Below are 16980 nucleotides of genomic sequence, written 5' to 3' on the forward strand. Positions count from 1 at the left end.
AAAGCCTAAAGTAGCTAATCTAGTAAATACCTCCATCCTACTATTTTCAGTCATTAAAATCCACTTGTTGTTGGAGATCTCACAACAACAAGCTTGTATCTTTTCCCAAGTTGACTAGTCAAAGAAGCAGATTTATAACAATTTTAACACATGATAAAATAAAGCATTAACAACATGTCATTTAACATAAAATAATACATTATATTAACTTCTCATTGCTCAACATAAAAAGGTTTAACTCATAGTGAACTTAGTACATACAACCATACTGATTCCTAAGTTAATCATTCTTAAACACATGGTGAAAAAGAAATAACAACCTAAGAGTATCTTCTTCGTCTTCTTGCAAAGGTTATCACCAAGAGACAACTTCTGTCATACTAGGTATTGATAGCACACACTTGAAAGGATGAAAAGAAAAATCTCTACTATGTTCAACTCACTTTCTTCATTGGATTTTGTCTGTGTGTTTCTCTCTAAAAACTACTGAACTCTTTTCATTTCTTCAAGAGCTCCTTTTATAGCTACTTCAACTAGGATTTTATGCATTGTCTTGGATCATGGACTTGTGGATAATCGTGAAATCAAGCCCAAAGAAACTGCCTCTCTTTGTTCATGTCAAACAACATGGATGATGACCAACTGTAAAATCAGCCCCAAAGAAACTGCCTCTCTTTGTGCATGTCAAGTAACATGGATGATGAATCTGATTGAGGAAATTGCAGGTAAGAATCGTGGAGCAATGATCATGAATATTAATAACATGTCTGCTATCAATTTGACCAAGAACCCAATATGACATGGAAGAAGCAAACATATAGAGATGAGATTCCATTATCTTATAAATAACAAATAACAAATGAGAATCTGAACTTGGATCACTACAGAACTAAGAATCAAATTGCAGACATCATGACAAAGGTTGTGCAAGTGGAATTGTTTAAGAGATTGAGAACTATGATGAATGTAGATAGCTTAGACACAATGAATTAGGTGATGTGTGAAATATGTAATTCTTTGTGTTAAGCATGTTTGTAAAATGCAGAATTCGACATAGTCGAAGTTGTATGTATATAGAGTCTATTATAGTTTGTAGTAGTCTAATCCGCATGTATTTGACAGAAAATCGAATACAACTTGTAGTAGTCAAAACTGTGTTTATTCGACAAAGTCGAATACAACCTGTCGAAATTAATCTGTTAGTTGTTTTGAGATTGTTTGATATGCAAGTAATCTCATTATAAATAGAAAGACACAATGTGTTTGTATAGTAGTGAAACACACACATAAAATTTTAAGACAAAGAGTTTTTAACAGAGTGGTAAAAAATATTCTTCCTTTCCCTTTCATACACTTTTCCTCTTTTCATTTCAAAATTATTGTTTTTGTAAATTTTCTTCTTTTAAAATTCACGTTGCAAAGGAAATCATCTTGCAATTAAAATGTGGATGATTCATTCGAGTGAAGAGTGAATAACTAAAATCTTTAATTAATATAAAAAATGATAGAATCTATGTTATATCAAGAACGATTCCAATACACACTCGTAAAAGAACGGGGTGAGTCAGACATATTAGAAATTATATACATAAAACTTTGTCTCATTCTTTAAAAAAATAAAAAATACGGAGAAACAGATAATGTCTTGGGGAGGAGACCTTTTGCACCTTAAAACCCATCATCTAATGTAACTATCCAAACAAAGTCCAGAATAACTTTCACTCAATTCAATTGACACCTTCTTACTTGTAATCTTTTTGTCTTTGACCATTTTACTCATCTATTAACATCTTTAGTTTATTATAATAAAAGTTTCTCTCCACCCCTTCCCTCACATGACTTAAAAACTAGATTAAGTTTTTCTTATCTTTCAATGTGACACTCTTTTTCATAGTGCATTCTCACCAAATCTCCAAATACCAAACCCAAGTGTTGCACCACTCATTCCTCTCAAACTAAATATATTACTTCTTAATCTTTCCCTTCGTAAAGATAATAATAAAAACTAAACATGGTAATGAGCACAAACATTTTTCAATTTTGAATCCTAGAAAATGTACTCACTTTTAGCCCCAAAAGACATTAAACTTGAAGAGATAAAAAACATTGTTGTTGTCGTATACGTGTTGTACTCTGAAAGAAAAGTCTTGTTCATTTCATCCATTGAAAAAGACAAACATAGACGCAGTTTTTGGCTCTGTTGTTCGTCATTATCATACTATATTCAATCATAGCTTTCAATTCCTCCTCATCCATAAAACATTTATTTTCATTTAATATTTCTGTACTTATTATTATTATTATTATTATTTGAGTTATGATTTAAATATTCTGAACATGAAATAACAAATCCAATTCTCCACGGGTCTCTCTATCTAGCTATTAGCCAGCACGAAAGAAAAAAAAGCCAAACGCGCGTTTTGGTGAAGTGAAAGGGAAAGCTTTTCTTTTGCAAATACCAAGTGATTTTGCTTCTCTTCATTTTTATTCATTTTAAAGTTTAATACGGCACTATAATATATCACAACAAACTTTTTTAGTTAAAAATATTATTATATGCTAATCTTTGTTAGTTTGGTTGTCCTTTTTTATTTTTATAAAAATAGTATAAAGAATATGTTGATGTGGTGAGATTGAATAGAAGCCGTTGGTGATGGGGGAAGAGTAGGAAAAATCAGAAATACTAATAATGTATAGGAATCGATGTTGCTGTTGAGATAAGGTTCAAATATTGAGAGAAATAAATTTGTTAAAGAATCACGTCAACCAGTCACTCATCGATTGGACCTTAGTTAGCCGAATATATATATATAATTTATTTTTATAAATTCTTTAAGATTTCGAAAACAACTTATAACATATACAAAAACAATTTAAATCATTTATCTTTTCTTGTAAACACATCTTATTATGTGAGCTTATTATAAGCGTTTATTTTAATAAATGTAATAAACATTTGTTTTATAAGCTACAAATAAGTTGTTTACAATAACATGTCTTTATAAAATACAAAGTATATCATGTTAATTTTAATTTTTGACTCTAATGATTTTAAACATACACACTGGCAATTTGAGTGATTAACCATCATTATTAAATTTTTGTAACAAAAAAACTCTCATTTTTAAATAAAAGTTCATATAAATTAGTATAGATAGTAGTTATTTTATAACCATTTTTGAAAAAACTCTATCTTAAAATTGATAAGACAAAAATCTTTTTTATTTAAATAATATCTTAAAGTTTGGTAATTTTTAATCGCATGATATTGTTTTTACAATAACTGATTTTCAATTTTATTATCATGATAATCATCCTGTTCTATAATATATAAAATACACATATTTCAAATTGTTTCGCTGCGGAATTAGAACTTATGTTGATTACAGAAACTACAGTAGAATAAAGCTTCTTGTGTGTTACATCGAGTCTTTTTGCAGATGCTTCCCATACTTTGTTCAAGGATGATTCCTTTGTTTCTATTGTAGTTATTCGTCAGGATGACGTTCTGGGTTCTGGCGAGCTTTCAAGGGAACGAGATAAGCTAAGGGAGAGGTGTGAAGTCCTTAAGCGACAAAATTTCGATGTTGAGAAGGAATTGGCCAAGCTTCAGGAAAATGCCAATGCTCTTAGCTCTATGTGAGAAGATGCAGATCGGTATGGTAGATTGACCGTTTTGGCTGCTCAGATAGAAAGGTTGAAGACCCCCTTGCTGACGGGGAGAAGCGCTACAAGAAGGTTTCTGAAGATACGACTAAAGTGTGTCAGGAGTTTGCAGTGGATCTATAAGCTCTTCAACAGAAGCAGGATGACTGGGTCAATGCTTTGAAGGCTCTCGAGGAGGAGGTGGCTGTTGCTTAGCAAAAATCTTGGGAATCTCTTCAACAAGCAATAAAGGTTGTACGTGGGGTCTGTATTGAGATGTTGGAGTAGGCTCAGTTGTTTTATCCTGGTCTTGTTATCACTGTTGACTAGTTAGACCCTTTGGTAGATTCTTTAGAGAAGGATACTAGAGGTGGTCTTGTATATAAAGAGTCGTGCGCCGATGTCTGAGCGCTATTTTGTTCTTTTTCTTTTTATTTCCTCCTTTAGTATTTGATTGGGGCTTTGTGCCTCGGTTTGTAAACAATATTTTCATATATGTACTTCAGTTTTTACCCTTGCATGAATATGCTTTTTGGTATAATATTGTTCCTTTTTCAATGGTCGTCATTGTTCGACTGTGATCTGGGGAGATTTTGGATCCGAGAATAGCTAAGGATTGCTTAAGAATCCTGCAAGTTACATCATTGTTTACCGTAGAAAGCGATAAATAATAGTTGCTTAAAGTGGAAATGACCTTAAATATTTTGCGAAGCCATGTATGGATGTTTCGTCCAAAAGTGAGTTTCGTTAAGGTATACACGATGACTTGATAGAATGTCGAGGTAATAGTGCATAACTAGCTGTGCTTAGAGTGTGTTTGCTTGGATGAAGCATTTTTTTTTTGCAGTTTGAAGTGTTCGTATGTTGGATTGAGACTAGTGGAACATGAGATCAGATTTGATCATTTATGTTGTTCTTCATACCTATAACTATTTCATACAATACCAGCTAGGTGCGACTATGCCTTAATCATATTTACATTGATAAGGTATTAGTTCGGTTAATCATGGTGGTGTTTTTAGTTGTACTTACAGAAGAGGAACATGAAGCTAGCTTTATGCAACCATGTTTTGAACTGCGCTCCGTGTCATAGAGGATCTTACTCGGCCAGAGGTAGAGGATCTATGTCCCTACCCCAAGGCTATAGCTCGGGTCGAGGTGGATGTCTCTAGGTTTCACCACGCTCGCCCTCAGATTGGCTAGATCCAGAGGGGATGTGTAGTTATGCGTGAAAGTGTGCATTTCTTTGGCATGGGGTATTTGAATGTTGTATTTGAATGTGCAAAACATCTTCGAAAGCACCCATATGGGAATTGGTTGCTGTAGTCGGACGTGCAAATTGTGTTCGATAACTCCCCTTGATTTTGAAGACGCACAAGGCGATCTGGGGAGTTGATTGTTGTAGTCGGGCGCTCGAATCATATCCGACAATACCCCTGACTTCTGAAGGCGCACAGGGCACTGTGGGGAATTAATTGTTGTATCTGAGCGCTCGATCCGAAAACACCCACGGGTTTTTACGTGTGATAAGTGTCGGGGGTTTTGAATGGTGTATTCGAACATGCAAAATGTCTTCAATAGCACCCATGAGTTTTAGGACGGGTATCAATTGTGTTGGTTATTTCCCGATTCGCTGCAACATGCATTTGCGTTTTGGTGCTCTGAAAAGGGGACAAGGCAGAAAGAAGAACAAGAATATATATATATATATATATATATATATATATATATATATATATATATATATATATATATATAAATTCACTATTATATAATTAATTTAAAAATACATTGACTAAATCTTGTGGTCGGGCGCAAGTTTATACTAGGCGCTTTCCCTTGGATGTGATATCCGAGTGGCCTGATGCTCGACTAACTCGGAGGGTCGGGGCCTTGGATGGTGAGAGGTTTGATCATTGTTGTGTGTCTTTGGTTCTTATTTATGGGACTGAGATGGTCCAGTTTGCTTAGGCTCAAACCTGCTTCTTTGATACATCCGAGATGCTTGTGTTGCCCGAAGCGAGTGGGGTCCCATTTGGCGTTAGTTGAGGATAAAATCTCTTCCAACATACTTCTAGCCTTGTAGCATGTAGAATCTCCTGGGTAGTTATACCCCAACACGATCCATTGGACGCGGGCCACCCTTCTCCCTGGCTCACACCTCGACGACCCATATAATTTTTCTTTGGGAACTGAGCTGGGGTGTTGAAGACTTCTCTAGTTGATGGAGAGCCACATGCCTCTTCCTTACTCCATCAGCCAGATGTCTGTCTGAATGCGTGATTCCCTGAGCTACTCCATGTTCGGGATAACCCATCATATCGTAACTCCTACATCATTCTGTGGTCCCAGACCTTTGATGGTCGTCTGGGTCCGGCTTCTAGTCATTAAGATTATGAGATATCTAACGTGAAACCTTTTCGATAATGAGACATTTGATGCTGATTGTCCGGGGTGTGGATGTATCCGCAGTATATCATGAAGGTGATTCCTTCTAACCTTGCTCGCGTCCGAGCTGAATTTTCCCTCGGATTCTATAAGGATCAGACAAATGGGTGCTTGGTGGGATCAAACCAGTGACATCAGTCGGCCTAGGGCGATATGACACCTGACCGAACCTAGATTTACGAATCTGAAATTGAATATGAAGGCGACCACTGGCAGACTTTCCTTGTGCTTAAGGTTGATGCCCCTGGCCGACCCGAACATTGCAATATCGTATTCTTGTTTCCGGAGCATTTGATGCTCCTCCTCCGCTGCAGGTCGGAATCTACACAATCAATTGCTGGATGTTGGATCGGAATTCAGTGGATCCAAACGACACAAATATAAATTTTCGACTTCTGGAGACCTTGATTTCTTTGCTGGAAACCTCTTCGAAGCTCAGATATGTGGATAGAACGTGGAATAGAGGAAACTGTAGGACACAAAAGTCGATTCCCATAAATGACATCATTGTTTCGTTGCAGAATCAAAAATGGTGTTGCATACGTATACTACGGTGGAACAAAGCTTTCAATGCGTTATGCCGATGTGAACAGTGGATCGAAGATTGCGATCACGATGTTTCTTGAACAAGAGAGACGCCAGTTTTGTAGGACAAAGAGGAGGCAACAATATATTTAACGCCTATGTGTATTCACATTTTTTTAATAACTACATAATAATAATAATAATAAAATAATAATAATAATAATAATAATAATAATAATAAATAATAGAAATAAAAAAAGTAAATATTATTTAATTTAAATAGGAATTACATGTGGGAAAATTGTCTACATATATTTTAACGACTCACTTTATCATAACCGTCATCAGTTCCACACTTTGACAAATACCTTTGTTGTTGAGGCATCCTACTAAGACCGACATTGAACCGAATCAATTTAAAAATATTTAAAATTTGATTCGACAATAAAATTATTACCAAATGAGCTGAAGATATGAGTTGAAAGATTAGTTACTATATTTGTTTGATATCAATTACAATGATGTTGTTGCATAAGTCAAACCGTTTGTTTATTTTTCACAATTTGAAATTACTCCAACACTCTCTGATTGTTATTTTAAATGTGTTTTATGTTTAATTACAAATTCAACTCAACATCTTAATTTATGTTATACTTACGTTGTTTTCGATTTTATTTTTAATTGTTCATACTTTTGTGTCAAAACTAATTAAAATTTAGGCAAAATATTCGTTTTTGTCCCTTAATGATAACCTTAGATTCAGATTGGTCCCTTAATTATTTATCGTGTCAGATTGGTCTCTTAACTCTTAAAACGTGTCATTTTTTTTTCTCATTAGCGACAAATTTAACGAACGAGTTTTTGAATTTTTCCGTCACTAATTAGCCAAAAGATTAACATGACACATTTTAAGAATTAAGAGATCAATCTGACACGAAAAATAATTAAGAGACTAAAATAAATTCAAAAATATAATTAAGAAATAAAAAAATATTTTGCCTAAAAATTTTAAATCTTCAATATTACACACAAGAGAGACCATAAGCACCTAATGTAACAGTATTAGTTACACGTGTGATTTATAAAATGAAAGAAAAGAAATAGTGCAACAAAAATAGATGTACATAATTTCATGTCTAAAAAAACAGTACATACAAGTGATTGAGTCACAACTACATGCAATAAATCGAACGTGTCAAATTCAATTGACTATCCATCAAATCTTGAAGTCTTTGTAGCATCTCAGTTCTACCTTGATCTTTATAAAGTTGTTTATTTATTGAAAAATATAAAGTTGTTTGCTGCTTAACTAGGAGAGGTATTGGCAATGAAAATGAAGTTTGAATAACATGGACACAAGATGAAACGTGTGGATTCTAAATATGCAGCAAATAATTATAAGCAGTTCAGAAAACAAATATATTATGGTGTTGAGTTGATAGATGATGATGAATCGCAATCTTAGCTGTAATATACTGCTATATATGCCACTGAAATAAATGCTTCACTGTCCTTTAAAAAGATAGAGGAAGCATCAAATACTCCTTGGTAGGTTTTGAGTTGATTCCATTGTTTTTGGTAAGAATGATTATATAAAACTATAAAAGTATAGTTTTGTATTCTTAAAATATTAAATTAAAATTTGTTAATACAGCTAAAAAGGATTTTGAGTTGAGGGTCGTCGACAAGTGGCATTAACAAACACATTCACATGATCTATCACTCTCACTGTTGGAATATTAGAATAAAGAAAATGTATTGATTCTCATCTTACTTTTAGTTTTTTAGATTCTCTTCTATATTTTTTCTGCCAGAAATATCATTACATTCATATTAAGTTATTCATCAAGTCATTCACGTTTCTACCCTTTCTGCCGTTTATGCTAACTCTTTTTTTTTTGTCAATTTATATAATAACTTGTTTATTTTTTATGAAAGCAAAGAATTATACGTGAGATAAGATAAGATTAAAAAATATTGGTGGTTAGTTGTAACATGAGGAAACATTGAAGAGCCTCAGATATAAACACAATTTATTTTCAACCTTAGATATGAATACAATTTAGTTGTAAAATTTATTGGTGGTTAGTTGTAAGATGAGATGACCGGAGTGTTGATATTGGTTGAAAGTATATATTGGTTAGTTGTAAGATGAGATGAACTTAAATATTTTATATAGTTTAAAGTATCTATTTCACCAAGAAATAGATACTTTAAACTATATAAAATATTTAAGTTCTATACGGATGAAAAGTAGTTTAAATTTATATTTAATTTTGTATTATTTATTTATTTATTTCAAAAAGTTGGATAAAGTTATCATAGAGTAAGGTGCAATAAAAATCTCCAAATTTTAAATTATTAAATAAATGATTAAATATATTTTATCTTTTATAATATGAACGAATTTTGATTTAATTTTTTATAAGAAGAATTCTTTGACGGTTTTTTTACAAAAATAACCCACTTTTTCAACGAAATTCTCAAAATATCCTTGGTTTAAAAATTTTTCCAAATTACTCCACTTTTAGGAGGAGTCGCCAATTGAATTGGAGACTCCTCTTAAAAATTGAATGGAGGCACCAATTGAATTGGCTAGGGCAGGTGCCCTAGCCAATCCAATTGGCGCCCCTGTGTAGGGTTTAAGAGGAGTCGCCATTCAACTGGAGACTCCTCCTAAAATGCAATAAATATCTCCAAATTTTAAATTATTAAATAAATGATTAAATATACTTTATCTTTTATAATATGAATTTTGATTTAATTTTTTGTAAAAAAAATTCTTTGACTACCCCCTTGTAATATTTAAATTATATTTTTTAAATCTTTTTAGTGACATAGTAACTATGAAATCTTTTTATTTGTTCGCTTGGCGGACCATATAGTATTTTATTTAATTATTTATTTATATTTTAAAATCCACATGAATTTTTTAACTTTCTTTTAAATTTTAAAAAAGAGAAAATATTCAAAAAAAAAATTATATTTTTTAAATAATTTGTTTATTAATATTTTATAGGTTAAATACACTTTACCCTTTGCAATGTGAGCGAGTTTCAGTTTATCCCCTTATAATTATTCCCTGCAATGTGAGTGAATTTCAGTTTACCTTTGTAAAAATAAGTTTTTCTAAAAAAGAAAATTTAAAAAATTAAAAATTAAAAATCCAAGTGGAAAAAATAAATTAATAATTAAATAAAATGCCACGTGAATTGTCCGGTCAGTAAATTTGAAGATTCCATAAGTGACATACCATCAAAGTGGCAAAAGAAATAAAATCTAATATTACAAGGGGGTAAGCAATTTTTTTTACACAAGATAAACCAAAATTCGCTCACATTTTAGGGGGTAAAGTATGTTTAACCCTTAAATAAATAATTAAATATAATAAAATATGAATAAGTTGATTAGTTGAATGTACATGGGCATCAGTCAGGCCTCAGTACCGGTATTCAAGTTATAAATCCAATTAGTCCTTTTTTACACATCTGTGCAGTTCGGGCATGGTAAAACAACACTAGGAACCTCTCTCTTACCAATCATCAATGAATATCTCTCATCCCTCCTATTTTTAATCAACCGTATATGGCGGCATGCATGAATATCAAGGGAAGGTGCATGTAGAGGGTCAAGAATAGTAAGTTCCGCTTCTAAGCTTAAAGCACGAGCTATGAAGGTAATCACTCCTCCAATAGAAATAAGTCTCTTCTTAACAGTGACAATTGCTTGCATATGGACTAGCATAAACATGGCTGAATTAATCGCGTTGGTTCAAAAACAGAATGAATATATTGCATTAATCCTACTATTGTTCTCCCGACCAAAAATGGAATGTGCCAATACTTGGAGAAAGTATCTTATGGTTAGATCAAGGACATGAGTTGCATTATTCCCCTCAAAAATATCAAAAAGATTACCAGTTAATTATTCCCCAAAACAACCAAATTCACGTGCCCAATCTATGTATAACGGGATTTCACAAACAACACCCTCACCATGTGGAAAATGCAACATGTCAGCTATATGATTTTGACTAAATTAATATTCTTGGTTAAACATTCGGAAACTGACTGTGCCTACAGTGCTAACTCTTATTATCTGTGTAGTGTAAACAAGTGAGCTTAGAAATTCTAAAACGAGTCTAGCGTACGTGGGGTCATTTTGTGCACAAAATGTGATAAACCTAACCTATTCAATATCCAATGTACATTATCATAAAGTCCTAAGGTGTGTAAACAAGAGTCGTCGGCATGCCTTGTCAGAACAATTGCTCGGTTTAACAGAGTTTCGTAACGCTTTTTTTGCTTTACACCATCTCTTCCGTCCCGTAATGCAATACCCATGAAATCAACATCTCCTCCTCGAGCCATTGTTAAAAATTGAAAAATAGAAATGGTGTTATGAAGGCGTGTTTTTGTAAGCAAGAATGATGGAGTGAGAGGTTTGGTATGAGTTTGGGGTTTATATAGAAGTGGTGTGGTGGAGTTTGGAAGAGGGGAAGTTTTTGTATTTGAAGGTTTTGAAAGATTTTGGGAAAATAAGATATCAATTGTGAGTGTGTATAGTGAAAGAATGAATAAGAGTAGGTGGAAGTTGGAAATATGAAAGTTTGAAATGCAACGGAGTGAAAATACTAGTTTTTATGTGTTCAAGGTTCACGGCGAACGCCATGAACCTGTGGTAATGCCATGGGTTGTGAAAATGGGCTTACATGATTTTGAACCCCAGGGTGAACTCCATGGACCTATCTGGTGCGTTTTTTTTGTAATTTTTGGGCTATGATTTGCTTTTGGTCTTATTTAAGGATTTATAGAGCATAATTTTTGAATTTTTTTAAAGAGTTATAGCAAATAAGAAAATGAAACATAATTCAAAACTCAGGAGAAAATTTTAAATTGAATTTGAGTAAAAAACCTGTGGATTATCTCCCATGCAACGCTTTATTTAACATCGGTAGCTCAACGACTCAGGAATGTAGGCACTCATGATGGTTCTTTCGAGAATGATTCATCAGTCAAACTCTTAATAATCTTTGGTTTCCATAGCCACTTATCAAATCATCTCTCATATCCCTCACCTTTTCCTTTCTTCCTTTTATGGGGTGGTTCCTTCTTCTGAACTTGTGGGGGTGGTTCTGGCTCTTTCCTGAGCATCAACTTTCAGGTTTGGGTTCAATTCTTTCATCCACCACCTCAAAGTCTTCCCCCCGTAACCCTAATGAGTTACTTAGTTTCATGGTCCTTTAATTTTCTCTTTTTACGCAGGACCTCAAACAAAGGTGCATTGGCATGGATATTTTCCAATACCTCCACATGTCTTTTGGATTTTGAGTCTACCTTAGCTTCGACAAACCTTTGTGTGAAAGGAATCCGTGGGTTATAGAGAGGAGGAACAACATAAGATGCTTTCTTCTCTACCTCTTCGACAACCTCCCTTTCGGGTGGTGTCAGTATATTTTTCTCAATCTCTACTCTTTTCTCACAAGAAATCTCCTCATTATCATTCTCCTTAGAATTTTTGATTTTTTCACTATTGATTGTTACAGAATCCGCATGTTTCCCAGGGAAGGATCCTAGAGGTGTGTGTGCAAGTAGGGATATTTGGATCTTTAATGACTTGTTGTGAATCGCAAGGGACTGACCCACAATGTTCACCTGCCTAAGGATTTCATTAGTATGGAGATTTTGTTTTCTAAACTCTTCATTCTGGAGAGTTTGTGTCGCCACAAAGCGCTCAATCATATATTCCAACCTAGAGAGAGTTTGTGTTGCAATAAAATCATCCATTAATATTTTGAGATCAGATTTATGGGAATCTTGCAATTCCTCAAAATACAGGGAGTGGTAATTGTAGAGAAAATTTAGGTGATTCATCTATCTAGGATTATAGTAATTGAAACAATAGTGTCTTAGTCTATACGGTACTACGACGAAATCACAATTTTGACTGTTAGTTCTCGGCAACAACGCCAAAAACTTGATGTGCGTAATCCGCAAGTGCCCGGAAAAATCGGTTATAGTATAAAAAATGTCGAACTCACAGAGACCAATGTCAACTTACTGTGATCTATTGTCACTTTGTAAATCTAAGGCTATCGGAAAATGTTTTGTTTGAGAACAAATGTAAAATAAATGGTTTGAGAATTAAACTAAACGAAGACCGAAATGTAATTTCTGGGTACCTTCGGGACTCACATAAAATTCATCACTTAAATTTGTTTTAAAAATCATTTTTAGAGGAATTAATAATTTTAAAATACTAATCACTTTCGCGCAACCCGTGTTATATTTCGGAACCGTAGTTGCCAGATGTTGCACATACAAATTACAATTCCGAAACACTTTTTGAAAATCGATAAGTCCTAATTAATTAATAAAGTGTTGTAGCTGTTTCTTAAAAATTAAAAATCTAAATTTTATGGACGGATACCGCTTTCACATTGTCGCGCTGAAATCGATATCTGAGTGTTTTCGCTCTTGAGCAAAACTTTTGACTTTTCGAAGACAAATTTAGAATTTTAATATTGGAAATTAATGTTGTTATATTTTATCGAGTTCCGTCGGAATGACGATCCTCACATCCCAGACTCTAAGAGTTTAGTCAGACATGATTATAAGAAACACATTGTTACTGACTTGTGAATATATTAAACGAAATATAACATTCATTAAATAAATAAAAGCATGTACAATAATTATATATATATATATATATATATATATATATATATATATATATATATATATATATATATATATATATATATATATATATATATATATATATATATATATATATATATAAATGAGAGTGTACAACAACATTGCAATATATTAGCTTCACCAAACTGATATGTATGCTTACATTAAATAGAGGAGTACAATAAACAACAATAAAAACAATAACAACAATAATAATAATAACCCAAGACTATAACAAAAATTAAAATTTGTAAATAATATAGAACTTGCAAATAAAATCTGATAATAAAAATAGAACTTTAAAATTGAAATTGCAAATGAATCCGACAAGAATGTTGTAAGATTGATCCAAGTACACACAAAAAAATCCTAAACTCAAATGCTATGATGCAACAGTTCCTCAATGTGAGAAACAACTAATTTTACAATAATTGAATTTCTACCTAAAATTAATGTTCTAAAACTTGGATCTTAAAAAACTAAGATTTTGACCTATTTATAGAGCTGGAAACTGATGAAAAATGTCTAAAATCGTGTAGGAGGAGTGAGAGAGTTGCTAGCTGAAGTGGGAGAGGATTGGGTTTGGCAGTTGCTATTTTTATGGCCTTAAAGTTTATGGCAGACACCATGGCCTCATGGCGAACGCCATGAGTGTAAACTGGGTAGAACGTGGGTTTGAAGTCAATGGCAAACGCCATGGCCTCATGGCGAACGCAATGAGTGATGAGTGTCGCCCTTTTGACTTTTCCTTGTGCTGAAGTGGAGCCATGACTGTCACATCATGGCAAACACCATGAGTGCAAAACTTGCTTCTTTTCTCTGTTCTTTGTCATTTTCGTCCTGATTTCTCGCATGGATGCTCATTCTTGGAAAATACCTGAAACAGACACATCATACCAGCATAACACCATAAAAAGGAAATAAAATGGACTAAAATGTCATGTACACTGAGTCAGAAACATGATATGTTTTGTGGTTATCAGTCTTCAAGCTTCAAAACAAGATTTTGGACAACCTTATATTGAACCTAAAGAGCTTTTAACACTGAGTTGAGCTCACAAACCAAATCTTGATTTTATACCGGGATAACCAAGAACTTGTGAAATTTTTACACTGGGAAGATCTCGAACCGATGTAATATTTTAACATTGGGTTGAGCTTGAACTAAACCTTTGTTTTATACCGGGCTAACCAAGAACCTATTAGATCCTAACAACGAGAATATCTCGAACCTAAACAGAGACTTGATCACATAATCCCCAAAATAAATATTTTCACGGGATTAGCTTCAAACCCAAATAAGTTACCTAAATTATTCAACCAATTTAAAACTAAAACTTCCTCGGAAAACTTACAAAGCTATCGTTCCATAATTACAAATGCCTCACTAGCAAAACAAATTTCTCGACAACACTACGACTAAACTTTAGTGAGAGAAAGTAACAAAAAATATTTTTAGATAGAGAGTGAGGAGTGATGAATGAAAGTTAATGTTTCAGAATTTGAAAATATGTGTGAAGAGACCTCTATTTATAGGCTAGAGGTTGGCACAGAAAAGGAATTTTTTGGGGGCTAGAATTGATGAGTCAGTCGATTGGCATCATTCACCAATCGATTAGTGGACTAAAAAACATCAATTAGCAAAGTGAAAATGGAAAGAAAATATATTTAGTCGTTACCATTCATTAAGATGATGTCCTAATCTTTAGGGCACAATTTTGATTTCCCAATCGATTGGGAGAAGTGTCAATCGATTGACAAGAACAAAAAATTCCCCAAAACTTTTCTGAAAGTACCCAATTCATATGGCATGACTTCAAGAAATTTTTAAAAATATTTTCTTGAGAAAAAGAGGTTTTTAAAAATTATATTTTATAGAGGCTTGGCCGATTTGATGATATGGTTTATGACTTTCTAAGAGGCCTGGCTCCATGTACCAAGGTTGAGTCACCTTCTTCCCTAAGATCATCATTTTCTCTTCTTACTTTCTATTCACCAACCCACCGATGAACACATCCCTTCTTGGTGTTTCTCTAGGTTTTTATCTTGAAGAGTTCATGATGATACTTATGGAAAGAGAACTTACACAAGAAAAATGCTAGAAGAGATGAATTTTGATATGCAAGAAATAGTGAGAGAGCATACATATTTATAGTGTGTCTTCTGATGTTTTAATAATATATTTCTGGAAAGAAATCAATGGAGATTGTTCTAGTTGAAAATCAAGATGAAAACATTCCAAATTGGGTGTGTCAATCGATTGGCTAATGTCGCTAATCGATTGGTTAATCAAATCTTTCTGAATTTTGAGCGTTCATCATCAATGTTGGGATTTGACTGTCTTGGAGCACACATTTAAGTTGGATTTGAATTGCACGTTGAGCACTTATTTGATCAAGTCGTTCTTTCACCAAGTCATTTGGCTATGGGCATTTGAATTTCATCTGATATTAGGATGGGATGTCCCTATGTCATGGCTTCATTCACCAAGTCATTCTTCATGATCATACATCATTTCATGTTCATCATGATCATTGGATCATAAGTTAACATTTGGTCCATTTGATTGTGTTCATAAACATAATTCATTTCATTCATCACATCATTCCATTTTATGTATGTTAAAATTCAAATCAAGGTGAACATAAATGTGAATTGCATTTTAAGTCTAAGTATCTTGAATTTAATCTCATTCACCATATGTTATTTTTCATCATCGCATTAATTCATTTCATGTTCATCATTATCATTCGTCGATCATGAAAGTTTACCTTCAATGTTGATGATCATTTGGCTATTTCAACATTTTTGTAATTTTCTTGCATGTTGATCTTAAAATTGTTTGTTCTGAATGGTAAGATTAATTAATGATCATGCATATTTTGAATTAATCTTTTCGTGTTTATGCTCTCAATAATTCTTTCGTTTTTCATAGAAAACAAAGTTTTCTTCACCTCACTTTTCTTTAGCAAGCTTTTCGCAAAAATTAGATGGAGGATGATGTAAACAAAATACCCAAAGTTATTATGCTATGCTTTTGAATAAAACTTTGCTGAAGATGTAAGGTATTATTTCAATCCCCAAACACCAAGGAGTTAAGGAGTTAATCCCTAGTCGATCACTTTGACCCTAGGAGTTGGTGTTTCTTTCAGAACTAAAAACCCTTAATCTTGACCAGGGGTAGGGTAGTTCAGTTAGTTTGACCATGCATTCAAATTTCAAGAGAAAACATCACATTTGAGGTTCAACCACATTCTCTTCTTCGCACACATCATGAAGTATAAAAAAATCATGAAAAATCCCAAAGTTATAATGTTTGTTCCTCAATAACCAATAACATGGCAGTCACGACCCTTGTCAAAATCAAACCAAAAGAACAAATTCCATAGAAATTGTTCCAAAAAAAGAACGAAATGCAAAAAAAAAATAGCCCGCTAAGTTCAACACCATAAAAGGCGACTTAGGAAAAAATCAGAGCATCTCGGTGGACCGAAAGCTTCAAAGAAGCGATCCAGGAAAAAATTAGGGATAAAAAGAAAAAAAGTGAGATCATCAAAATATTTAACAAAAAACAAGATTAGGTGACCATCATATCAAAATTAACAAAAGTGGGTGACTTCCACCTTAAGCAAAAAACATCATTGGTTCTCGAACCATTACC

General features: G+C 33.2%; 1 protein-coding gene across 1 annotated transcript; it reads right to left on the reverse strand.

The window, feature by feature from the left end:
- Positions 1–11840: 11840 nt before the first annotated feature.
- Positions 11841–12404, reverse strand: LOC127082404 (uncharacterized). Its single transcript, XM_051022639.1, has one exon. The coding sequence runs from the start codon at positions 12402–12404 to the stop codon at positions 11841–11843; it is 564 nt and encodes a 187-aa protein (XP_050878596.1).
- Positions 12405–16980: the final 4576 nt, after the last annotated feature.

Source organism: Lathyrus oleraceus, chromosome 5 (genome assembly GCF_024323335.1).
Source record: "Lathyrus oleraceus cultivar Zhongwan6 chromosome 5, CAAS_Psat_ZW6_1.0, whole genome shotgun sequence".
NCBI lineage: Eukaryota > Viridiplantae > Streptophyta > Magnoliopsida > Fabales > Fabaceae > Lathyrus > Lathyrus oleraceus.

What these genes read in the sequence shown, in the direction of transcription:
- LOC127082404 (XM_051022639.1), bottom strand. Translation starts at nt 12,404, where the DNA reads ATGGATGATTTTATTGCAACACAAACTCTCTCTAGGTTGGAATATATG.